We start from the raw sequence: 25,626 nt of genomic DNA on the forward strand, positions 1-25,626 counted from the left end.
TTTAGTTTCTTTTTATTCAACTGAATAGTAACGTTTTGCCGAGTAGCTCAAATAGTATTTTGATGCCATGTGGTCATGTTTGACATATTTGACATTCCACAAACTTGCGAAATCGTGCGTGTTTGCGTTTTGATTATTGTTATTTTTCTATAAATGAATTAAAAATGACGAAGAAACGAAAGTTTAACCCAAAGGCTACTGAGCCGCAAAAACACGCACCAGTAGAAGTCATCGTAGAAGATGTTACTAACCACCCAATGTGTCTTCACGGTCCTACACTATTGTTTTCGTCGGAGAAGGGCCGATACTTCGCGTGCGCCTCATGCAGGGATAAAAAAGAGTGTACGGTACACATCGAGGAAGACGAGTGGAAGAAGGAAGGCGTCCGAAAACGTAATGAGAAATATTACAACTTGATTCCTAAGATTGATAAAGCGGCGGCTTGGAGTAACTTGAATGAGGTTAGTTTTAATTTCTTAAGAATACAATATATTACAAGATATTTTTTTTGTAAAACTTATTTTTCACACTTACCTATTCTACACTTCCTGTTCTTATAATAATTATACTCAAAATGTACTATACCCAAGTTATTATACACATCAAGCAATGCAAGTGATCCAAGCACAATTGTCACCATTTATGATTCACTTCCACTAAAACAAATTGATGACAGGTATTAGGATAGGATACTTTTTGTTTACCTAATTTCTAATCCCAAAAATGAACAATTAGCCATTGTTGAGAGTTATTGTGTCATTGTTTTAGTTTTTGTCATATAAAAAGCCTCTGTAAACTTCATTTGACATACTTGAGCAATTGAAGAGCTCTACACTAGTTGTCTTTAAAAAGAATATGAAGGTTGTTTTCCTAATTTTTTCTCCAATATTTTTTTTAAAACATGTTGAAAGTGTATGTTGTAGAGGTGTTACTGTTCAATTTATACCTAAAAACAATACCGCGAAGTGCAATACGTTCATTCCGTTGGCATATATGCAAACGGTATTTATTTATAATACTCCACTCAGTCCAGTAGTAGCGGCCCCATGCGAGGTGAAAGTTTGCAACAATGGTCGTCCACCTGCCGGCACTTATTGCGGAAGGGGGCCATGCAATATTTTCGGCTGCCATTGTGAAGGAGGATGTATTAGGGGACACAAAAAATATCCAAATGATCCTAAGAAGAATTTTAAACGTGTCTATTCGAAATATTTGGATTTGGTAACTGAACCGCCTCCAACCACCACCCGTAAACCTGTGCCTAGAAAATGCCTGTTTGGGAAATAGTGGACGGAAGATAGGTCTCGTATTTTCAGAAGAAGCAATTATAATGCTTGATGAAGAATCATTGTCTACCAATTTGGAGTCTTTCTTTCAGAAAAGATTTAGACTATTCAGGGTCTTGAAAATACCATTACCATATACGTATTTGTATAAATAAATTACATTTACCATTTAGTAAAAGTCATACATATATTTGTTATTTAAACAACCGAGGAGTGGAGAAGACCTTGATGAAACTTATTATGACTTACAAATTGAAAAACCTGTTTGTCATGACTTCATGAGTAAGAATCTTCATCTGAGAAGGCACAGTTTGAACACATGCAATCTTCGGGACCAGTTTTTATCAAAATAAGTGTACGCGAGTGGAATTAGTTACCAAAGACAGTCGGGCCCTCTCCAGTGTACACAATAATGACTTAGTTATTTAAAAAATACCTATATGTACACGTACAATGTTAAATAAATATTCTTTAACGAACAATATTTTTCTTTTTTTAACCCCATGAAAATAACTACTATTTCTGTATGAATAGGCGGCTCCACCCATACAGAACCAGCCGCCTCGCGAGGAAATTGCCGCGCCCAGCAGTTCGGTCAGTGGGGGCGCGGCAATTTCCTATCAAGGCGAGGCAAGGCTATTGCGGCCGCGAGTGGGTTTGCTTCGTTCGAGGCACGTCTACACAGACCGAGCTGCTTAGCGCGGCGATTTCCTGTGGAGGCGGCTCGTTCTGTGTGGATCCGCCTAATTACATGCCAGGCCAGGAATTAACATTTGATTTTGGAGTGATTATAGGCATTCCCGTATGCGTTTAAGACACCTCACCGTGGCCTCCGGTATACTAAGAAAATATAAGAGACTTAATCATTGGATTAAATCCGATTTCAGTTCGTCTGCAGGGGAATTATGTACGTTACAATACAACCATCTTGTGTTACTTGGGTACGCCGCTTATTTAAGTTCATCTCCAGCAGAAGTACGTTTCACGTCACGTTTCGTTTCGGACGCACCTGGACTTCTGCCTTACGCCGCATACGCGGTGATCTACCATCGGTCTTCGCAAACTATGGTAGCTGCCGCCCTCCGGAATTAACTTAATCCATATCTGTCTGCCTGTTAGTTTGTTTCCTTTTTACGGACAAAGTTCTAAACTAATTTTCCTTCATGACTAAATACTCTATTTTGTTGAATAACTCCTAAAGAGACGAAGAACACGCAGGCGGAGCCGAAATACCGACAGTGGCAGTTAGTATTTTTTAAGTCTGGGCTTATTTGTCAGTATCCAAGTAATGGAACTGTTTTATGCAGGTTGATATACTTTTTTTATATATACTACGTGGTGGCAAAAAGCATACGGCCCGCCTGATGGTAAGCAGTCTCCGTACCCTATGTACGCCTGCAACTCCAGAGAAGTTATATGCGCGTTGCCGACCCTAACACTCCATACCCTCGTTGAGCTCTGGCAACCTTACTCATCGGCAGGAACACAAACACTACGTAAAATATACCTGTATACGTACATGTCAGTCTACAGAAAACACTTGAACCACCAACCCACTCTGCTGACGACCATGTACACCCCTCTCTGTATTTAGTTGGCTGTACATGCGACAGTGTGCCCAGCCAAGTTCAAAGGAAAAGCCATGCGACACAGCAGTGTGGTTATTTATATTAATTCCAGGTAAAATCGCGTCATCCGTCAAACAGAGCATACTGCGACACCTGCAAAGAGCTATACTTACTGTCTCAAAGCAAGAAACACTCGAACTAGCGAGCCCACTAACGAGCAGCTACATCCCTTGATTGTACCTATATTATTTTAATTGCAGGTAAAGTCCCGTCACCCGTCAGACAGAGCGTACTGCGATACGTGTAAAGAGCTGTATCTACTGTCGCAGAGTAAGAAGCACTCAAACCATCGAGTTATCACGCCGTTGACGGACGAACAGTTACAGCACCCCTCGAGTTGGCTGCCGGCTCTTGAGAATGATACGGTGGAGGCACAGTATATATTTACGAAGAAGTCTGTCAGCTGCGTGCTGGGGATATTGAGGAATAATAATATTAAGTGAGTATTTTATGTGTACTTGTATAGGGTTTTTCTTGTGTTGTAATTATTTTTGCTATATTTATACGATGATATACTCAATGTAAAAAAATTAGAAGGATATTTTTAATTAGGCGGGTCCACACAGAACGAGCGTACGCGCGAGACAGTTTCCTCGCGCACAAAACGGCCAGTGTAGACGTGCCTCGGCCGAGGCGGCACCCTCGGGCGAGTAAAACGCGCGCACCGCCTCGGCCAATGTGGACTCCCCTATTCGACAAGAAAATAAATACAGTTTTTTAATTCTTATACAAAAATAAGCTATTAGTAATGTTAACTATGGATCTGACCTCAAATTCTACAAATTTTAATAATACAATTACCATGGTCCATATTTTTACCTTTTAGAATCCTGTTTTTGTAAATGTAATTGGCACAAATTGCTTTTAACCCTCAGATGTCCAGTCCCATTTCCGTCAAAACATTTTTTTCGACAAGCCGTACAAAACATCAAATGCCTTTGGTATTTAAGAAGGAAATTATTTTTGTATTGTGTTTCGAACCCGTTAACCGATTACGTAAGATTTAAACTTTACTCAGGTGCAGGTTGTTTCACGAAAGCTGGCACGAATGGAATTAACGAAACTTTCAAGTGACATCTGTATCGGTATACAGTCAGAGCCACCATTTTCTGCCAGTGCCCGTGCCAGTTTTTGTGAATCGACCTTTACCTCTTAACAAGTCTGTTAATAAAAATACGAATGAATTTCTGTAATTTCCAGAAACATCCTCTGTATCGGCACTCCATCCATCCACGAGGCTGCCCAAGCCCACCCAGACTTTAACTCTCTTTTGCTCGACTATGACACTCGGCAGAGACTCTTCCACGCTCCCAACAAGTACCTCTGGTACAATATGTTCAATAACTATCTCTTAAACGGGAATGAAGACGAGAAAGTGCTTAAGAAATTCTTCAAGAGTTCTAAGTAAGTTTAAAATTTTAAATTAAACTACGATACTTATTAATGGCGGACACTTCATTGCCACCAACAAGTCAAAATCGATCCACGCCGTTGGTCTCTAGAGTGCCACAAAGGAGCAAACATATGTACATACAAACACGATAACCCCCTTTGCGTCACGCATTCCACTTTTTAAGAAAACTTTTTTAACTTACATAGTTATATACGAACATTATATACATATACATGTTAAAACATGCAGGGCCCAAAATTATAACCCTCGTTTTGCTTCACCGTAGTCGGGTGAAAACATGTAATTATAAAAAAAATCTGACTCATTTTTATTACAGAGACGGAGGTCTATGCATAGTAATGGACCCGCCATTCGGAGGTCGCGTCGAGCCGCTCACGCACACACTGAAAGAGCTATCAGCCACATTCAATAAATTATCTGATAAAGAGTCCACCGTGCCCGTCATTTGGGCCTTCCCGTATTTCTCGGAGCCGTATATAAGGAACATTATGCCTGAGATGAAAATGCATGATTTTCAGGTAAGAAGCGTGTTCATTTTGTGTTTTTAGCACGTGTCTTAAACCATAGAGTAACTTATACATACTGTGCCTGTTTTTGACAAGTTTTCGTAGATAATAAAATGTGTCATTGATGCATCAAGGCGGTTTGTTTACAAAGGGCTTACCGGGAAACGAAAAATCAAAATTTAGTTATCTGCCTCTATCGCTCAAATATGCAAGCGTGATAGAGAGGTTAGACAACGAAATTTCGATTTTCTTGTTTCGCGATAGATGTGATGTGATGGATTGTGATAGTGGCCCCTACTCATAATATTCCCTAATAGGACGCATAAGGAATTGCAAAATCAGCTTTAGACACTATAACAAACTGTATAAATACTTAAATAGTGTAATACGTTATCTGGGATATATATAGTGCTGCGCTCTGGCAGCAGAACATTGCAGTAACTCCCTATTGCGAAAATTCCTAACGGCGAACCGATATTAAGGTACTCTTATCATTGGATTCGGATCATGCGGATTCGCACGCCGCTCCGGCGAGAGGGACATCGCTATATCTGCTCATAGTGCTGTCACGCTTATAGTCAAGAAAACAATACAGGAATTGTGTTTGAAATACATGCCTTCAAACTAAAAATTAAAACACTCAATAAAATGTAAAGATAATAAATATATCCTAAAACCTCTCAATAAGAATCTTTTCAATTCCCCATGAAACAGCGAGTGATCCGTTTCCTTGCGAGGCGGCTGGTTCTGTGTGGGCATGCCTATTTACCACACCTACAGTAGATTTTATAATTTACATATCTTACAGGTCGAATACGAAAATCACAAGAAATTCAAAAACAAAGGCAAGAAGCTTGGCTCACCCGTCCGTTTCTTCACCAACCTACCACTCGCTACCATAGACATGTCCAACGATTCCAATTATAAACTCTGCAGCAAATGCAAGTACTGGGTACTGGCCAGCAACAACCATTGCAATAAGTGCGGGGAATGTACCAGCAAGAATGGCATGAGGTAAGGAATAGTACATTGTGCAACGAGGGTGTAAGTGGAATTTAGGATACGAGGGTGGTAATTCCGGACAGCCGCAGGCTGGAGGGAATTAAAGACCCGAGTTTGCGCTATTCTTACCCCCGGAGTTACACACAATGTTTTTCTTGGCAGGTGAGGCATCGAAGGCACAGGCCCATTTGGCATTCAGCCTATGAAAATTATGTTAAAATATTTTAAACAACTGTTAAATTAATCAAATTAAATCATTTTAAACATAAACAAAAATGGGAAAAATGAAAATACATAGGAAGTGTGATGAAAATACATTTTCTGGGCCTTGGCATTAACGTAGTTCATAACCCGCCTTTTGCGGCACCCAAATGTAGAGAGATGCATGACCTTTTTTACTCCCAAACACTAATACTGTAATTAGCCGAGTCCACGGAGCGAGCATATGCGCGAGGCAACTTCCCCACGCACAATACGGCCAGTGTAGACGTGCCGTGGCCGAGGCGGGTTTTCCTCGCCCGAGTGCGCCGCCTCGGCCGAGGCACGTCGACACTGGCCGTATTGTGCGTGGACCCGGCAATGTCCGCTATTGTCTGTAACTTTATAAATAAAATAAAATAAAACAGACCCGTATTTACTTCAAACATTTGGTGGTCCTTGACAAAAATATAGTAGCAATAAGTACGGTGGAGGAAATTGATTCTTTATAGCCATTTGCGGTTTAAGTAATAAATCTAAATCCTGCACCGTCTGGGCTATAAAAATCGCTACCTACTTAACTTGGTCTGACTCTAGAAGCTTGCTGAAGTTTTTGTGTAAAATATAAGGCTCGTTATATTAAGCTTTGCGAGGAAATTGATTCTTTATAGCCATTTGCGGTTTAAGTAAATTATGGGAAAAATTACAATATAGATACTTATGTATCTCGTAATGATCGTCTTCTCGGGTCAGAGAGGGCAGAGGTGGCTTTATTTGACATTCATAAGCGCATTGTAATATGCCTACTTGAATAATTAAATATCTCTTTATTTTTCTTTATTAAATTAAAGTAGGTACAAGGCAAGGCATTACGAAATAATAATAAAATAAAATAACAATGCTAATTCATTCAAATCAATGTATAATATTAAATGTCATGTAATAAATGTCAAGTAAACGTCAAAATTTAATAGAAGTTTGAGGTTTAAAATGATCCGTGCACTGTCTGGGCTATCAAAGGTTCGCAACCAGGGTTTGGCAGACTAAAGCTCAGCCCCCGCTTGCGAATTTAAGTTAAAAAAATATCGAGGATACATACAGTCTAGTCGATTTTTTGCAGCCGTAACTGAAAGGTACTATTACATGTTTTTATTTATATTATAAAAACACCGTTTTGTTGTTAAAGGTACAAGCACTGCAATAAATGCGAGAGGTGTGTGAAGCCTACGTATTCCCACTGCGAGACTTGCGGGCGCTGCTGCCTTGAAAAACACGTGTGTGGCCTCGTCGTAGAGTCACAGGTAAACTATGCTTTATTCCCAGCTCCAATATAGCGAGCTCTAATTGGAAAACATGCAGTTTTTATTAAACAAAAATGGATTTTGACTTGACATGATGTTATACCACTTTTTTATTTAACTCTGAACTAAGAAGTGAAGTTCATCACGGTTAAAATTCGAATGCCGACTAATTTCAATTAGCCTCCCGGACTTTCCGTGGCGAAAGAAATATGAGCGATTCAGCGGTAAATACGGGCAAAGAGAATTTGAAATAGAGGTGTATTGCCAAAGATAACTTTGTAGGCACGTAAATTTATTACCATCTTTCAACACATGATTAAAACTTTTAGAACGCCATTTGACTTTGATCCTTATTCTTTCACTGATATGTGTTAAGTTAAATATCCAAGTGGCGCCATCTTACCGGGCACAACCTAAAGGTTATGGCGCTATCGCTCGAAACGATGCTGCTATACCTTTGGCCTTTGATCTATTAGATGGCGCCACTTTTGATATTTAACAAATTTAACACATATCAGTAAAAAATAAGGATCAAAGTGAAATGGCGTTTTAATCATGTGTCGAAGATGGCAGTAAATTTACTGCGGCTACAAAGTTTTCTTTGACATTCCACCTCTATTTCAAATTCTCTTTGGTACGGGTAGTCTAACATTTGACAATAACGCCGTGCACTCGCGTAGTTCCTCGCCTCGCCGCCGACGGCTCCCCGCGACACTATTACGCGAGCGAGCATACGCGCGAGGCAATGTCCTCGCGCACATAACGGCCAGTGTAGACGTGCCTCGGCCGAGGCGGCGCGTGCGTTTTCCTTGCCCGAGCGCGCCGCCTCGGCCGAGGTGTGGACCCGCCTATTATAGTTTAATTTATTATATTATTATAAACTGACCCTAGTCACACCTGATGGAAAGTGAAGACAGAGCCTAAGATAGAGCTCACCGGTTCAGTAATAGCCTATTCACTCTTGTTTTAAGAGAACAAGGTCATACATGTTATATGCATTGTTTCAGTCATGTTACAACTGCCAGGAGAAGGGCCACAAGCAATCTACGTGTCCTCTGCTCCAAGATGGACCCCAAAAGAAGAAGAAGAAAAGGAAACACGCTTGAAGGCATTTCAGCACTTTCAGCAGGCAATACCTGTAAGGCATAAGTACTACTGAGTATTTTGCTTTTACGTGTGGACTGTAAGAATATATAGTTACTAAATAAATAATCAAAACATATTAATTTGTTTTATTTGTTCAAGAATCATGATTTAAATGTACAAAATCAGATAAAATTATTTTACACAATATTGATCATACCAATGTGCAAATTGTTTAAATAAGATAATTTCGCTTCAAGTCAAAGATTTTAAAAGTAATGTAAAAATACTGCTTAAAAATAATTTGATGATTTCTTCCTTCCCACAAATGTTTTCATCACAATGTACTGCAAAAGAAAAAAATACATTTTAGTAAGGTATACTCCACTATAGGGTATAGCCTCCACTAATTAAGGTCAGAAAGTAGTAAATAACAATTGCCGCGCGAAGCAGCTCGGTCTGTGGAGACGTGCCTCCCCGAGGCATTGCGACCGTTAGTGTTTGCTTCGCCCGAGGCACGCCTACACAGACCGAGCTGCTTCGCGTCCCAATTTTCTGTGTGCTCTGTTAAGGGATCATTATTGGTTCTTGGTTGAATCTAGAGATACACATCTTCTTTATTAGGCGGGTCTACACAGAGCATGCGCTAAAATATATTCATTTGGAGCATTGGTATTTTACTAATTCTCACAGATGTACGGAACAAAATAACCACGCGCACGAAACAAACACGTCTCGATATGCGCGCGGCAAATGACTGAGGCGTTTTTCAGCACATCCAAAAACCGACACCGTGCGACTCGGCCGAGGAAAACGTGCACTCTGCCTCGCCCAAGGCACGTATACACTTGCCGTTTGCTGTGCGACGAAATTTCCTCGCGCGAATGCTCGCTCTGAGTGCGTTCTGTGTGCGTGTGCCTCTATTTAGACATAATATTTGTATCAGTGAAACCATTTAGCTTTAGTCTTGGTTTGGCTTCTGAAGCTGCCGCTGGCTGAGCCATTAAGCTGGTTACCTGACGTTGAGGCTGTTGAGGAGCTGCTGCGCGGCCGCGTAGCGCGCCTCGTGGCGCTGCGCCTGCTCCAGCCAGGCGCGCCGCACGCAGCCCCAGCGCGCCACATGCGCCGCCAGCAGCGCCTGCGGCGGGGGCGGGGGGGCCTCGTGCTGAAATTGGTACATTACGATTAGGGTTGCCATCTCTAAAATTTGGAAACCAGGACAAGACGCGTGAAAACCCCGGATTTTAGAGTCCAGAACCCGGACATGTCAACAGGTTTTTTTAAACAGGTTGTGCGTGTGTCGCGAGTGGCCTAAGACTTTAAATTTTTAAACTCGGACTACAAAGGAAGCCTCCACCGGACGCTCCCCGGACGCCCTTTAAACTAGGACAAATCCTGGGAAACCCACGAAACAAAATAACCACGCGCACCAAACAAACACGTCCCGACCAGGCCAGCGCGCGGCAAATGACTGAGGCGCCTTTGAGCATGCCGAAAAATCGACACCGAGCGGCTCGGCCAAGGTCGCGCTCGCCCGAGGAAAACGTGCGCTCTGCCTCGGCCGAGGCACGTCTACACTGGCCGTTTTGTGCGCGAGGAAATTGCCTCGCGCGTATCCTCGCTCTGTGTGGACCCGGCTATTCTCTATATTATTCAATGGCTGAAACGGGCTCGCAACTTCAAATTATGTTGGAATCTCTACATAGAGCAAGTATAAAACTAGGACTTGAAATGAACTTGGCTAAAACTATGATAATGACAAACAGTACAGAGTAAACAATAACAGTAGGCAACAACCCTTAAACTATATTAAACAATATATATATATATATATATATGTACCTTGGCAAGCAAATAAGTTTCAACAAAAAAACGAATGAACTGGAAATTGAAAGGAGAATACAAAGCACGTGGAACAAGTATTGGAACTTGGAAAGAAATCTTCAAGAGTAACATGCCCATAACCTTAAAAATTAGAATTATGAACAAGTGTCTACTACCAAGCCTAACTTACGGCCGGTTGTCAAACATGGAAGTTCACAAAAAAGTCAAAGACAAAATAAGAACTTGTCAAAGGGGAATGGAGCGCATTATGGTCGGCATCATAAAATCCAAAAAAAAGGCATACAAAGATAAGGCCAGACGCGCCTACTAGACACGCCAAACAACTAACATGGAAGTGGGCAGGACATGTATCACGAATACCGGACCATCGTTGGACCAAAAATGTGACGTCATGGAAAAGGCCACTAGGAAAATGGGGTATAGGAAAACCTGTTACTAGATGGGAAGACGACATAAAAAATATGGTCAAAACTGGATGCAAGTAGCTCAAGATAGAAATGAGTGGAAAATTCTGGAGGAGGCCTTCACCTGCGAAGCATGTTAGAAAGGAGTGAGGGTTCAGGAGGGTGTAGAAATTTGTATTTCCATGCATTACTGTTTCTTATACAAATAAATGATGGAATATGAATATGCGGTTTTCACCTATCAATAGAGTGATTCTTGAGGAAGGTTTAGCTGTATATTTGTTAAGGTTCTACGCATGCATAAGGGCGGGTCGCTATAATTAGTAGATAAATCTTTTTGCGGAATAGCCGGGTCCACACAGAGTGAGCATACAGGTGAAGCACTTGATGCTCACGCACAAAATGGCCAGTTTAGACGTGCCTTGGCCGAGACGGCGTGCTTGGGCGAATGCTCGCTCTGTGTGGACCCGGCTATTAAACAATTTACATCAATTCTCCATCTTTATGTTATAACATTTAAGTACTTACGTAATTAAGATTGATGTTGTCCTTGTTGCGCTCCTTCTGCTCATGTATCAGTTCTGGTATCCTGGAGACAGGAGGCCCCTCAGGTCCAGGCAATTCTATGCTGTCTTCAGATGCTGGCTCATCAGGTTTTTTTCTGTGAAGTACAGAAATGTACATTTATGTATGTATATAGACAAACTTTGTCTATACTTAGTTTGCACTAGTGTGGAAGTGACATTGTATGAGCTAATGTGTCATTGGAAGAACATTGTCATGTTTTAGTATAGGGATCGAAATGATCTAGTTACAAAATAAGGTTGAAGGACACTGCAAAATAATCCTGAAATTTCCATTTTAGAAACATTATATATCTAGCACATCTGTAATTGTTTGGCAGGCGGCATACTGGACAAAGCACTTGGCCAGCGGTCTTAGCATAGCTTTCAGTACTCACTAAAAGAGTTATTATGTGTAAAATTATTTCAAAATTTTGTTAAAGCTTTCTTTAACATTCTATTAGCTTTCATTAACCTTTTGACCGCTACCGTCGGCTATGGCCGACATCTGAAATACTTGCCAAGGACGCCAAGGACGGCTACAGCCGACAGTTTCGCCAATGCAATAGGGACTAATGCGCGACTCCGTAAAGTTCAATTTCGTTTAAATAATCGTGATCACCTGCGTCCGGCGCATGGCAAAGTCCTTCGCGGACTGGCGTTCAAGAGGTTAAGAATCAACATTCTTACTTAAACATTAAACAAATACTCCCAACGCAGATTACAAATCAAGCATCAAACAGCATATCACAATGATAAAATATACCCAAAGTCCTTGTAGTTAGCTTTAGGCTGGTTGGCAATCCAAGCTCTACAGATGGGATACAGCGGAGAGTCCTCGCTGAACTGCGACAGGTCCACACTGCGGTCAAACAGTTTCAGCACGTACGACTGCCGCGGCGGCGACGGCCGGCGGTAACGGTCATCGTCATCTGACGCGTCACGTTCGCGCTTGCTGTAGTCTTGGCTGGTATTCCTGAAAAAAAAAATATATCTTTTTTGTTTATGGTCTTTAGGGCAAAATTGCGGTACATACTATAATAAAGGATAGTTAATCAGCCTAGATTACTGTGTCATGTGTGCAGTAGTAGATGGTAAGTATCGTTATGTTACAAACCTCTCTCGTTTAGATGGGCTGTGATCTGATGAAGCGTCGGATTCGTCGCCCGCTGGTTCTAAGGCATCCATCAAAGCCCCTTTAAGTCTGCCTCGTGCCGTATCTAAAAAGTTATAAGTTTAGTAACAATGAATGATTGAATTTTGAATAACTATTTGGTAGCAAGTGTTTTACTTACCTTTTGCCTCATTCTCTTCCCTACCGCTATGTAAAAGTTTGGTTTTGTTTTTCATTGGTGTAGTCAATAGGCGCCTGCGTTTACGCATTTTGAATACCTTGTTTTGATTAAATCTTAATAAAAACAATAGAAAATGCAAATTCTTAATTCAAAATTAATTTGCTTCTAATTTTGACAGATGACAATTGAAAACATAAATGTAGCAAGTAGCAATACTAGCAATAGAGTTTTTTTTTTCCCTCTGGCTTTTACTCCCTGCCAATTTGCACAGGGTGAATTCGCCAATGTCGGTGTTGACTTTCACACGAGAGGAGAATGTTCGGTAATATTTTGAGCTTGTAGATAGCAATAGAGTTATAGAGCGGCAAATATATAAATAGCAGTCCAACATTTTTTTTTATGTTTGTGTAAGCGCATGTTTAAAACGTCGGTATATAATTTGTCAATGATACCAGCCTTCACCGTACGATGTAATAAAAAAAAATCAATCACCCACACAAAGAATTAAATGTCAAACAAAATAGTCCCACGAAAATAGCGACTTAGTGAGCGTATTGGTGTTTATTTTTTATAAAATTTCGTTGGAAGGTCTGAGGATCACGGGTCGCATGTTGAGCATAGGTCGCATTGAGTCGTGACGAAGCTCGAATCGCATGAGCCAGCATGGCTATGGCTGCTGCAGCGTACGAGCTTGATGCGGATGGTAAGCTCTGCAGGGCTTAGCGTGCTGCGGAAGCGCGGGGCGCATCAGTCACTCATAAATAATCTAATGTTATTCACCTCATCACTTATGCTCATCGTTAGTGTGAAAGTTTTGTGTTATGTATTTGTGATAGGACGACTTTCGAATTTTCGGTCGTATAATCAATAAATATTAAAAAAAAGAGGCTTTTCCAGTTTTATTTCATTAAGCAATAGCCCGCTAGTCTTCCAAATAAATATTGCTACGTCGGACCTGTACGGAGTTTTCAAATGAATATTCATACATTTCAGGAACAAAGTTCATTCCTGCAACGCAGCGCCCTGACGGTACATGGAGGAAGCCCCGGCGTGTCCGCGATGGCTACGTGCCCCAGGAGGAGGTACCGCTCTATGAGAGCAAGGGCAAGCAGTTTAAGGCTCGCCAATCCACTGGACTCCCAGTTGGTCTAACCCCGGAAATTGTAGCAGAGGCTCAGAAAAAGAAATCGGGCACCATACAGCCCATACCTGGCATGATTATTAATGTTGAAAAGAAAAAGAAGAAGAAAAAGAAATCTGGTGAGTTTATTTGGTCAATTACTGCTTTAAGTGTTCATAATGCTTTATGCTTTAATTGACGATTAAGAAGATGGAAAGTTGCCTAAACCATTAGTGTAATATGCATAATTATATCCATTATACATAAAGAATCTTAAAGCACTTTACGAGGGGAGGGAGGGAAATTTAAATTTTAAACAGTATGTATATCAGTCTTGTTTGCACTATATTATACTGTCTGATTTTGTACTGCCCAAGTGTTTATTTATGTCTCCAAGAAATAAGTAAGCTTAGAGTGTTCACTAAATACTAATCTATATAAAAACCCATTTATAAAAAGTTAAATGATGTTAATGAAAAGTTAGCATAAGTTTAACCGTAACTCCCATACAACATATTTATTAAGTAAGGAAATGTATGGAGTGAGCTCTCAGTCTTTAGTTGAATGCTTATTTTGCACTTTTATGACTTCCTCTGCATGGAAGCCACAAACATAGAGATAAGATAATATTATTATATCTCGTTCTAGGTGCCGAGGAAGCTGCGGAAAAACTTGCCAAATGCGAAATAACAGAACCCACATTCAAAAGTCCCTCCCCCTCCCTCTCAACCCCTGGGACCACTGATCCAACCAAGCGGCTCAAAAACTTACGAAAGAAACTCAGAGACATAGAAACATTGGAAGAAAAAGTCAAATCTGGCGTCCTCAAGACACCAGATAAGGATCAAAAGGAGAAAATGTCAAAAAAATCCTCAATCTTAAAAGAAATAGAAGTTTTAGAGAAAGAAGTCAGTGAATGAAGCCAAATGGATTGTGTAATTTAAGATTTTAAAATCAATTTTATTTTCAACATGAATTGTTGTCTCATGGCAATACATACTGATGGAATTACTTTAAATCATATTAAATTATTTACAAGAACACAGATTTTTATAATTACTACTCCAAAAATTTTTTGGTTTGGTAAATAGAAGTAAGGGGCTAGCATTTTACTTAGGGCTACTGGAAAAATTATGTCTACCATGATGATTTAATCTTAGGCATAATGCCCAGCTTGTATGGTTTTTTTTTGTCACTGGCCATTAACCTGTTGAATGCCAAGAACACCTAGTCTTCATTACTCGCCTTGCCACCTATAGTTCAATCAATTTTTTGTGTTATGGCTAGTGATCGGAACTATGGGAGTAAAAATTTAACAAAACTTATCAAGTGGACATAAAAAGAGTGCTTATAGCCTTAAAAATATTCGAATATCTATGAATGTAAATATTTTTATGGCTGTAAGTACTATACTATTCCTATCCCTATGGACATGAATATTTTTAGGGCTGTATGCACTATTTTATGTCCGCTTGACAAGTTTTGTTAAAGTTTTACTCCCATAGTTCCGATCACTGGTTATGGCTCCATCAAGGTGTTGTTGATTCTGCCAATGTCGAGGTTGGAGTCCTGTCCACAGCATCAAGTATAACTATAGGTGTTATGGCAGATGCTGTCAAAGTAACATTCACACTATTAAGTAAGGTTTACATTAGCTCCCTGGCGCCTGGGAGCTTGGCATTTGAGTGATTTTTGTGTTTGACATAAAGCATTCAAAGGATTAAACTTTCACCACACACATGAACCTACAACTGTGTTAGATAAAAAACTGGGCTCCAACTTTGGTTGTACCATTCTGACTTATCAGGAGGAACAAACATCAAAATGGCAATCAAAAAATAAATGAAATAGTAGTATTTTACTGATCAATAAACCCTCAATACAACATTCTTGATATAAGTGGCATATTGCAGTTATAGTGGTAACAAAACATACTCTTACTCAACTACATTATCAGTGAATTTATTAACATAATTAACACATGTGCTATGCAATTGGCTATGCGACTGTTCTTATACTAAACCAAGCCTGTATTAATGGATTCAATTCATATCAATATCATTAATTTTACTTGATGTACAGTCTTCGTTCTTTCTGTTATACTTAATATATGGAAGTTCTTATAATTAACAAAAACTTTACAGGCCATATACATTTTATTTCGTCTTTTCGCATTGCTTGCTTCCACTTGCCGTGTGTATCTGCAATAAAGAAAGATTAATGATTGACTAAAAGTTAAAAAAAACCTGGCTTGTTAGTGGAGTAAGTAGACTAACAACCGGTACCAATTAACCTAATAGTCACTCACATGATTGCGTTATATGAATTCGTTTCTCGCTTTCTGTCTCGCGTAGTTGCCTAAACACGCGAGGATCCCAATGATCGCAATTCCGAGACCTAGAACTGTGGCAAAGAAGTCTCCAAAGTCGTAGCCCGATGACGCTTCTACGCTGCTGACAGCCAGCAGTGCAAATATTAATACGCACAACTTCAAATACATTTTGTCGCAGTCTGCTACTCAATAAATCAACAAACAGTACTATTGCAGGTCTCGTAGCTCGTAGATAATGATGAAAATAATATGATATGGAAAAAAAATGATGACGTCAAGTTGTCAGAATCAGATGACATTGACAAAAACATTTGTATTTAACAACATTTTTAACGAGAACTCGAATATACCATCGGCTTGACCGCATGTTTTTGTGTAATGGCAACACCTGATTTGAATTGTCATATTGTATACATTCGTTGATTGTGTTGTATGATTGTACACGAATTATATTTTAGGAATATCAGCCATAATAAGGCTGAATTGACGTTAAATTAGATTAATTAAACGTCAAATAGTGTACTTATTCCTTGTTATAAATATAAATTTCTTGTATGCGACATACAAGTTAACCTTATAAGTGTTATGAGAATATCAGTGTCCGTGCTAGATTTTATCGTATTCTAGTTAATTTTAGTCGTTAAAGATGAGTTATAATTCGGGTGGGAGTGGGAGTAAGGGCTTCGGGTTCGCCGGGTTCGCGATGCCGAAGCGAAACCCGTCTAATGTGTCCCTACACGCCGTGCCGCCTCCGTCATCGCAGATGAATGCGGTGCCGCCGCCAAGCTCCGGGCTGTCCAAGCAGGGTTACTCTACTATGACAGCGATAACCCAGAACGCTGTGACGGGCAACTGGGGTACATTGGGCAAGAAACGGTCCAAGACTGAGGATGAGTAAGTATACCTAGATATATTGAGAATAATTAGTGTTTTAGGGTATTTCATAAGGCTCCTTATTTGATTCCCACACCGTAACATAATTAAAAATGCAATTTTAGTTGTAATAATATGGCTACTCTTTTGAAAGCCCACTGCGGACAAGTAGCACAATACAATTTTTTAAATGAAGGAGAGGTCACGGTAAGAACACGGTTGAAACTGGAACTCCTGGCTGTTAATCACTGTTCCACTAGTACAACAACTATCCAACCAAAGCTTACTCATATTTGACAAATTTAACAAACAAAGCATAGCTTTTTACAAGTTACAAATCTCACACAAGTACCTAAGTTTTCCGATGGACATGATGAATAATGTTGCAGATACTTTGATGAGGATGATGAACCCCCAACTCCAGCGTTGGCCTACATCCCAGCACCAGGCAGCCCAACCTATGAGGCTGCTGCCAGAGCTAAGGTAATTTAAGATATAATCAGATGATAAGATAAGAAGAATTTATAAGCACAAAAAAAAACATAAATCATTATACACAAATTAATATTTAAAGGAACAGAAATTGTGCTGAATTTTTAAATATTAGTTGATTTTCTTTTCATTAGTTGAAGTCTAGCAATTCTTAATATATATATATATATATATATATATATATATATATATATATATATATATATATATATATATTCGTAAAGTCAATTTACATATAATTAAGTTATATGAAACTAAAAAAAGAATGACTTATATAATAAATTACAAATAAATAATTCTTAATCAATGTCAATTGATTATAGTGTATTTCTATTCCTTAACCCTAGAGTTGTCACGCTTTTTCAGCAGCATTTTGCCGCCCATATATAAGATGATTTTTTATTATGGATAAATCAATTTGTAATAATGTTTCTGGGTTAAAATAAACCAAAAACTAATAGAAAGGTAACATTTATTATATTCATATTCATATTTTATTGTGATCATGTTCATTACAGAAGATGGTATAATACATTATTCAGTAGGTAACTAATATTACTAGTGTTAAATATTTACAAATAATAAACTACTAAATTAAAAATGACAAATAAATTATAATAATATGCAAAAATCTTCATTAAATATATTATATTACTTATATAGTTCTACACTAGCAGTAAAAAAAAAATACTTTGCAAAGTATACCATGTGCCATGGGCGGCAAAATGCTGTGTTAACATTTTCTTTTTAAATACCATGTCAGTGGCAAACAAGCATATAGCCTGCCTGATGGTAAGCAGTCACGCCTGCCACTCCAGCCAGAGTTGTTAAATGCGCTTTGCCGGCCATTTTAGTTGTACATGGTCAATTTATTTGATATCTGTTCCATTTTATTCCTTATGTTAGTTATTGTTACTGTTATAAAGGCAACAAAACCACAATCATTTCTTTTCGTAAAACATACATTTTAGAATGCTACCATTTTCCACAAAAACGTTGTAAATGGATAACATATTCAGAATATTGTATGTTTCAATATGAAATGTGGAACCGATATGAATTATGAAAACATTCAAATCATACTTACATGAATAGTTTATGAAGAGAATGCATTTAGCTTCATGATTCATGATTTATTTATCTGTTTATGCATTTGTACTAAGGCAGTCTTCACATTGGATGTGGATTCGCTCGCTGCTCCGATGTGCGAGCGAGATATCGATAAATATGCGCAAACTGCTGTCACGCCCGTAAACCGGAGTAACGTGCGAATTCGCTCAGAGTGTTAACAGTGTTAAAGCAGCATTTCTTACTTACTGAATCTAAATATAAGTAGAGATGGGCTGAATATATTTAGATTCAGTATGGTTCAGATCTTATGAACGGCATATTCGGCCGAATTATTCGGTCCATCTAATATAAATAATGGTTTGGTAGAAATTTTCTTTACTAGTTTTTTGGTGTCTGAGGACCAAGGACCGATAGTTTCAATCGCAAGCACCGCAAATACATAGTTACTTTTCAAAAATGCTTATTTGCGACACTTGGCAATTTGGGCGTCGTCTGCTGCCGTCCTCGGCTTCCTGGCAGACCGTCGGAGATATTTTAAAGATTATGATAAAATTGAAATTTATTTCCAATTAAAAAGAAATAAAATAATTAAAATTATATGCTATGTTTGATATAATTTGACGATTGTAGATTTTAATTTGGAATGACAGTAAAAGATGTGTAATTAAGATAAATATTACTTAAAAAATTTGGTCAACATATTTTTTTTTAGGCGGCTTACCAGCACCGCGCTCGTGCACCACTCATGTACAAGTTGAGACAGTGACAGGTCTGGCAAGAATGGAATGAAGGAAACTTTCATTGTATGAGTGATACACTGTATCGGTATACAGTCAAAGCCACCATTTTATTGGTTAAAATGATAAACACAGATATGTTCATTCACTCATTCATTCCATTCGTGCCAGCTTTTGAGAACCGGCCTACCGCTACGCTGCTCTGACGGAGCTCTTATATTGTTAATTCTCTATTCATACTTTTCCTACATATCTATGTCTAGCAAGCGGAAGACGAAGAAGAAGATCCTCTGGATGCTTTCATGGCCGGACTGGAGCAGCAAGCGGCGAAGGACCTTGTTCAGAGCAAGGAGAACGCGTGTAAGACGGACTCTGGCCGCGGCGCAAGGCAGGACATCGACGATATGGACGACGAGGAGAGCTACTACAAGTAAATATGTCACTAGCAGTATACCGTAGTTGCATCATGGTGGCCTGGGACAAAGGATCTGGTTCAGAGCAAGGAGAACGTGTGCAAGACGGACTCGGGAGGCGCAAGGTAGGACATCGACGATATGGACGACGAGGCGAGCTACTACAAGTAAATATGTCACTAGCAGTATACCATAGTTGCATCATGGTGGGCTGGGACAAAGGATCTGGTTCAGAGCAAGGAGAACGCGTGCAAGATGGACTCGGGTGGCGCGAGGTAGGACATCGACGATATGGATGACGAGGAGAGCTACTACAAGTAAATATGTCACTAGCAGTTTACCGTAGTTGCATCATGGTGGGCTGGGACAAAGGATCTGGTTCAAAGCAAGGAGAACGCGTGCAAGACGGACTCGGGAGGCGCGAGGAAGGACATCGACGATATGGACGACGAGGAGTTTCTTTCATCTTTAATCAGTCCATAAAATATTGATGATTGTAATATATTGTTGACTTTTCTCAGTGACAAGCTATCGCTAGCCTTTTCTGTCTCAAGTCATTCTAAAAACTTTGTCGAAAGGCAATTAATCTAGACGTAGTTTTGCAAACGGGACCCAATTGCTGAATGAAACAAAAATTTTGAAAAATTAACCATAGTGCTAAAACATGAAATAAATATTTCTGTTTGCAGAATTACGGTCTTTTGATATTGTGAAAATTGTGTAACACCAATATTATTTCCAGGTACATGGAGGACAACCCGCTCAACAACGCCGATGACGGTTCCGACGTCGAAATAGAATACGATGAGGATGGCAACCCCATAGCACCCCCCAAAAAGAAGTTCATTGACCCCCTTCCCCCTATAGACCACTCCGAGATCGAATATGAACCGTTTGAGAAGAATTTCTATACACCTCATGAGGATATTGAGAAGTTAGATCACCAACAGGTTGAGGAATTGAAGAAAACACTTGGAATCAAGGTAAAAAAAGTTCTGATTCATTAAACTGCTACCGCCTAATAGGGTTCTTAGTTAGTTCTTAGTTCTTAGGACATACCCGGGTCCTTAAACTACGTCCAAAAGTGAGGTGGTAGGGCACATAACAGCGGATGTCATTCCAGATCTAGAGCAGAGCTCGACTGGGGAAGTACCTCCACCTTACAGACAACAGCAGCCAAATAACAATGGACGCTACTCATACTGTTGTGTTCCTGCCGGTGAGTAAGGTTGCCAGCGCTCAACGAGGGTGCGGACTGTTAGGGTCTGCAACGCGCATGTAATTCCCCTTGAGTTGCAGGCGTCCATAGGTTACGGAGACTGCTTACCATCAGGCGGGCCGTATTCTTGTTTGCCACCGACGTAGTATAGTATGAGCCGTTTAAAATAAATAAATGTTTCCACACTACAAAAGTATTGCAATGCAAAGTTCAAATATATAAGTTTTTTGCCTATCAACTAAAGACAATGCTGTGGCAAAAAATACAATCGTTTGCTCTCAAAAACTCAATAGGTCAAATAATAAGTGCAGTGCGTAGCCCCAAGAGGACTTCAAAATTAGACCGTAAGAAAGTATTGGCTTCGTCCTTGCTGAAACTCTCGTTTCAGCAGGTGACAGGACCGCATCCCCTGAACCTGTAACTACTTCCTCTCTGAAACTTTTCTTTTTCGGCAGGTGACAGGCCCAGACCCCCCCAAGCCCGTAACCAGCTTCGGGCACTTCGGATTCGACGAGCAACTGATGAAGGCGATCCAGCGCTCAGAATACACGCAACCTACTCCAGTTCAAGCCGCTGGTGTACCCGCTGCACTCTCTGGAAGGGATCTTATTGGTAAATACTTATTTAAAAAAATTTAGAGGTTGCCATACCAGGCCAATGGGGTTGGCCGGTCGAAGTATTAAACAGCCATCATAGCTTGCCCTGTCAATCCCTAGAATTGTGTCAAATTCTTGTTTTTTTTTTTGGAATTTTGTGACCTGGATTCCAGTACTTTAAGCCAAATCTCATAGAACAAAACTAGAGACAGGGGCAAGCTATGATGGCGCCATCTATGCAAACCTTTGACAGTTGCCAACCCCATTGACATTGTTTTTATGCGGCGATTGTATTTTTAAGTGGATGATTCAAAATAATCCGCACCACTTTCGTAAATCGTGTAATGGCATATTTTATACAATCGTGTTATAATAGAGAGCTTTTCAGTTTAGGCAACGAAGCTTGTTGAGTTGCCTAAGTAAGGTACGAAATTGAAAAGCTTGATTATATCACAATAATATACAAACCTTTTTATACGAGTCATCTAAAATAATAGTTTTTTTTTTACTATAAAACCTAAATGATTAATGAAAATTGGTAAGTATCTCAGTAAACAAAAATGTAGACATAAATGTGCGACTCCTGCCCCGCGCCTGTTTAGTCTTTTCCATGGGAGCGCGCACGTGATTGGTAATTTTTCTTTATAGTTGACTACAGTGTATCGAAATGAATGTTATAGTTGAGTGGGAGCCCATACATGAAAAATACGCAATTATAGTTTGGTACATAATTCAACCATTACAGTCGACGTGTAGAAAAAGATCAGTATGAATACCTGGCTGGCTTAGCCACTCCCGCTGCTGACTGTATTCTTATTCTGTTTTTTTTTTCAGGTATTGCTCGTACAGGTTCTGGTAAAACAGCAGCGTTCCTCTGGCCATTACTGGTCCACATCATGGACCAGAAGGAACTCGCGCCGGGCGACGGGCCCATCGGTCTCATATTGGCACCCACCAGAGAATTAGCCCAGCAGGTAAGATGGTGTTCATATTGAATACTAGTCTGTCCAGACCGTTCTAGACCATCACTTAAATGACTACTTGACGGTATTTTGTAAATAATGTCAATCGATCTTGATTTTCCTGAGGATCAAATGTATATAGGACTCATGGAATTTAAGCAACACAAAGGTCAGAAATGAGAGTTAAAGTCTGACGCTCGCACTCGACGATTGAAACGCCTCTAACAAATGATATTGTAGTATGAGGTCACATTACATTAGTCTGTCCTAAATGTAAGGAAGATCAAGAAAATTGCTATTTAGACCCTGAAATATTGCGTTTATGTATATAATTGTTATACAATTTATTTTTCAATAAAATGTAAGGAATCGAATGGTATCATTTTCTTTATTCATTTTAAAAGTTTAAAAAAGATGTGATTTTCGAGCCTTGTATTTTTAATAATCTAAATACGTCTTTTTAAATTCTACTTTTTTTATAATGGATGGCTCATTTTCTACCCATTTAGTTAAATTTTGTTATAATATTCAACATGTGTCAAGTACCCAATTGCCTTAACATCAAAGAAAGGACCGTAAAATTGGCGCAGTCGGTAGTTTGGTGTAACATATCATGTACGGTCACGTCTGAAAATATCTGTACGAGAAAAGTGCCAAAAATATGTATACACGACTTTACTGCCCATATATTATGGTAGTGTATACATATTGCTGGCATATTTTTCGTATCGATATTTTCAGACGTGACTACCTTATTTTTAATGAAATTTTATCCTTTGCTCAGATTTACATGGAGGCGAAGAAGTTTGGCAAAGTATACAACATCAGATGTGTGTGCTGCTACGGTGGCGGCTCCAAGTGGGAACAAACCAAAGCTTTAGAGGGTAATTAATCTTGTGTGTACTATTAAGCATACCTATTCTTCTCATGGTTGCATTATAAAAAATCGAGGACCGAGGAGTCAAGAGCACCTCATCTCCATAAGCAGCCACATTTTTTTTATTTGCTATAACATGGTACAAAAGGTCATGCATATTTAAAAAAAAGGACTACATATCTAAGATTGACATGTGTATCGCATGCATAAATTACTTATACCTACTCTATTACAAATGTACGTCGTTGAGATATTCTTGAATGGTATAATATGCCTTAGACGCTAAAAAGTTATACAATGCAGTTTTAATAGTATTTTATGCAACAGTTGTATAAGAAGGTTAAAAAAAGGCGAGTGGCGTGAGTTACAATGTGAGCCGGAGCCGAAGGCGTAGGCGAACATTGTAAAGGAATACGCCACGAGCATTTTTTGACCTACTTATACAACGTTGCATACAATATTTTTCCTACGAGTCAACAAAAATAAATCTTAATTTAGGTAAACAAAGCAAAAGTATATAGCCAAGACGCGCGAGCATACCTTGTTACGCGCCCGGCCCGCCCCGGGCCGCGGCCGGCCGGTCGGCGACACCTCCTCGTAACTCATGAGGCCCTGGTACTTGCTACTTGGAAAAAGTGTTTTCCTACTCCTCTACTGTTATCTGTAATTTATGCATTCATTAACACGAATATAAGAACATAGATAAAAGGTTTCAAGAAAAGTCTATATTGTATATTCCTCATAAAAGCTCTTGTGCTTTTAATCGCTATAACGTTACTGCGATTAATGGCCACCAACCTAACAAAACCAAAACGAATACAGTTTTAAACTAAGTGCATTGCTGCCAACTTACAAAATATTCATTTGGTTGCATAGTAAAAATAATTACTTCATAAGTCAGAAACACGCACGTGACACCCGTAATATAGCAACACCCATAGACTACGAAGACCGCTTAGCGTTGCTTGTTAGTCTCCGTAGGCTACGGTGGCCAAAATTGAGAAAAAACTGTTCAAAAATTTAATTTAGCAAGTAGCAAGTACCAGGGCCTCATGAGTTACGAGGTGTCGCTGACCGGCCGGCCGCGGCCCGGGGCGGGCCGGGCGCGTAACAATAACAAGGTATGCTCGCGCGCCAAGGTATGATCGTACGTTGTAGCCAAGAGGCTATATACTTTTGCTTTGTTTACCTAAATTAAGATTTATTTTTGTTGACTCGTAGGAAAAATATTGTATGCAACGTTGTATAAGTAGGTCAAAAAATGCTCGTGGCGTATTCCTTTACAATGTTTGCCTACGCCTTCGGCTCCGGCTCACATTGTAACTCACGCCACTCGCCTTTTTTGACCCTTCTTATACAACTGTTGCATAAAATACTATAATGTTTTCTTGTTTTATCATCGCAATCATCATCGCATTTAGGAAGCTTAATGGTAATTTATTAAATATTCGAGGCGCCATACCGATTATGTTTTTAGACACAAAGGCGGTTCTACATGAGTTATAATTTATTTCTCCCTGATGACGCAGGCTATTGAATTTTGTAAATTCGTTCATATTACATTTAAAATAGGTTGCTATTTCATACACATTATAAACAAGGGACTGTCAGTATTTTTAATTCTATAAAATGTAATACCGCATACTGCATTTAAACATTTCTTTTGACTCTTGAAAATCAATTCACGATTCCAAAAACTATTCTACGAAAGCAACAAGACATTATTTCCCTTTGAGTCATGTTTTCGAACACACATAGCTCTGAATTGACGACCTTTTTGGAAGCTGAAGAATACGAATTAAAAAAAAAAAATTATCTGTTTATTTCATACCAAAAAAACATACATTTTTCTAGCTTAACTACTAATCTTAAATACGTGTGTGTGTAACACGTCTCGCCGCATTAAAGAGTATTCTTAAATGGTCAAATCAAAAAGATTGTAGCACATTATCTAATTCTGGAGTACTTTATTTTGTTTTAGGTGGTGGTGCTGAAATAATAGTGGGTACGCCAGGGCGGGTCATCGACCTTATCAAGTGTAAAGCCACAAACCTCCGCCGTGTGACGTACCTCGTGCTCGACGAAGCTGATCGGATGTTCGACATGGGTTTCGGTAAGTGTATATTGTAAGATTCACATCAAATAGTTTCACAGGTTCAAAGTGGGGATAGATGGTGTTTATTTATTTGATTTTCTACTTTCATACAAACAAAATAAAGTCAATTTTTGAACCACTATTATGTTTGTCATGTGTACTGTTTTTCAAAAGTTAAGGAAAGTTCAATCCTATAATTAAATAGCAGCGTTAATGGTTGCAAGCAGAAGTGAGCGCGATTCAGCGCGGCGCTAATTCCTTGTCCAATATGTTGGTTCAACATGCATTGGGTCTCACTCTCTCATTAAGCAAAA

The 25,626-nt window shown here is 39.4% G+C and overlaps 4 protein-coding genes and 1 long non-coding RNA gene across 5 annotated transcripts in view; 3 read left to right on the forward strand and 2 right to left on the reverse strand.

The window, feature by feature from the left end:
• Positions 1-67: 67 nt before the first annotated feature.
• On the forward strand, positions 68-8,557 carry LOC133524602 (rRNA N6-adenosine-methyltransferase ZCCHC4). Its single transcript, XM_061860722.1, has 7 exons — positions 68-461; positions 3,115-3,353; positions 4,115-4,318; positions 4,645-4,846; positions 5,643-5,848; positions 7,221-7,335; positions 8,343-8,557. Exons 1-7 carry the CDS (start codon positions 165-167, stop codon positions 8,439-8,441), a joined length of 1,362 nt encoding a protein of 453 aa, XP_061716706.1. The 5' UTR covers positions 68-164; the 3' UTR covers positions 8,442-8,557.
• Positions 8,553-12,724, reverse strand: LOC133524616 (protein lin-37 homolog). The gene is made up of 6 exons (XM_061860752.1): positions 12,526-12,724; positions 12,348-12,450; positions 11,997-12,206; positions 11,196-11,328; positions 9,435-9,583; positions 8,553-8,765 (listed from the first exon to the last, which is right to left on the reverse strand). Exons 1-6 carry the CDS (start codon positions 12,611-12,613, stop codon positions 8,756-8,758), a joined length of 693 nt encoding a protein of 230 aa, XP_061716736.1. The 5' UTR covers positions 12,614-12,724; the 3' UTR covers positions 8,553-8,755.
• A 291-nt stretch (positions 12,725-13,015) lies between these two features.
• On the forward strand, positions 13,016-14,686 carry LOC133524619 (partner of Y14 and mago). Its single transcript, XM_061860755.1, has 3 exons — positions 13,016-13,228; positions 13,519-13,785; positions 14,294-14,686. The coding sequence occupies exons 1-3, from the start codon at positions 13,189-13,191 to the stop codon at positions 14,563-14,565; spliced, it is 579 nt and encodes a 192-aa protein (XP_061716739.1). The 5' UTR covers positions 13,016-13,188; the 3' UTR covers positions 14,566-14,686.
• Positions 14,687-15,591: 905 nt separating this feature from the next.
• On the reverse strand, positions 15,592-16,370 carry LOC133524631 (uncharacterized). The gene is made up of 2 exons (XR_009800405.1): positions 15,954-16,370; positions 15,592-15,846 (listed from the first exon to the last, which is right to left on the reverse strand). It is a non-coding gene; the product is annotated as an uncharacterized LOC133524631 (long non-coding RNA).
• Positions 16,371-16,396: 26 nt separating this feature from the next.
• The window catches only part of LOC133524628 (ATP-dependent RNA helicase DDX42), a 35,839-nt gene continuing 26,609 nt past the window's right edge, over positions 16,397-25,626 (forward strand). The window contains exons 1-8 of the mRNA XM_061860764.1: positions 16,397-16,871; positions 17,240-17,333; positions 19,414-19,580; positions 20,306-20,546; positions 21,238-21,394; positions 22,213-22,352; positions 23,125-23,224; positions 25,199-25,330. Coding sequence (XP_061716748.1) covers positions 16,624-16,871; positions 17,240-17,333; positions 19,414-19,580; positions 20,306-20,546; positions 21,238-21,394; positions 22,213-22,352; positions 23,125-23,224; positions 25,199-25,330 — 1,279 coding nt within the window. The 5' untranslated portion in view covers positions 16,397-16,623. The remainder of the gene's footprint in view (positions 16,872-17,239; positions 17,334-19,413; positions 19,581-20,305; positions 20,547-21,237; positions 21,395-22,212; positions 22,353-23,124; positions 23,225-25,198; positions 25,331-25,626) is intronic.

This window comes from Cydia pomonella, chromosome 13 (genome assembly GCF_033807575.1).
Source record: "Cydia pomonella isolate Wapato2018A chromosome 13, ilCydPomo1, whole genome shotgun sequence".
NCBI lineage: Eukaryota > Metazoa > Arthropoda > Insecta > Lepidoptera > Tortricidae > Cydia > Cydia pomonella.

Bases quoted from the DNA above. Each gene is read 5' to 3' on its own strand.
- LOC133524602 (XM_061860722.1), top strand. From the start codon at position 165: ATGACGAAGAAACGAAAGTTTAACCCAAAGGCTACTGAGCCGCAAAAA. The intron at 4,847-5,642 runs GTAAGAAGCGTG...CATATCTTACAG, and splicing joins TGAAAATGCATGATTTTCAG to GTCGAATACGAAAATCACAA. The intron at 5,849-7,220 runs GTAAGGAATAGT...TTGTTGTTAAAG, and splicing joins ACCAGCAAGAATGGCATGAG to GTACAAGCACTGCAATAAAT.
- LOC133524616 (XM_061860752.1), bottom strand. From the start codon at position 12,613: ATGCGTAAACGCAGGCGCCTATTGACTACACCAATGAAAAACAAAACC. The intron at 12,451-12,525 runs GTAAGTAAAACA...ATAACTTTTTAG, and splicing joins GGAAGAGAATGAGGCAAAAG to ATACGGCACGAGGCAGACTT. The intron at 9,584-11,195 runs GTAAGTACTTAA...TACCAATTTCAG, and splicing joins ACAACATCAATCTTAATTAC to CACGAGGCCCCCCCGCCCCC.
- LOC133524619 (XM_061860755.1), top strand. From the start codon at position 13,189: ATGGCTATGGCTGCTGCAGCGTACGAGCTTGATGCGGATG. The intron at 13,229-13,518 runs GTAAGCTCTGCA...CATACATTTCAG, and splicing joins GTACGAGCTTGATGCGGATG to GAACAAAGTTCATTCCTGCA. The intron at 13,786-14,293 runs GTGAGTTTATTT...ATCTCGTTCTAG, and splicing joins GAAGAAGAAAAAGAAATCTG to GTGCCGAGGAAGCTGCGGAA.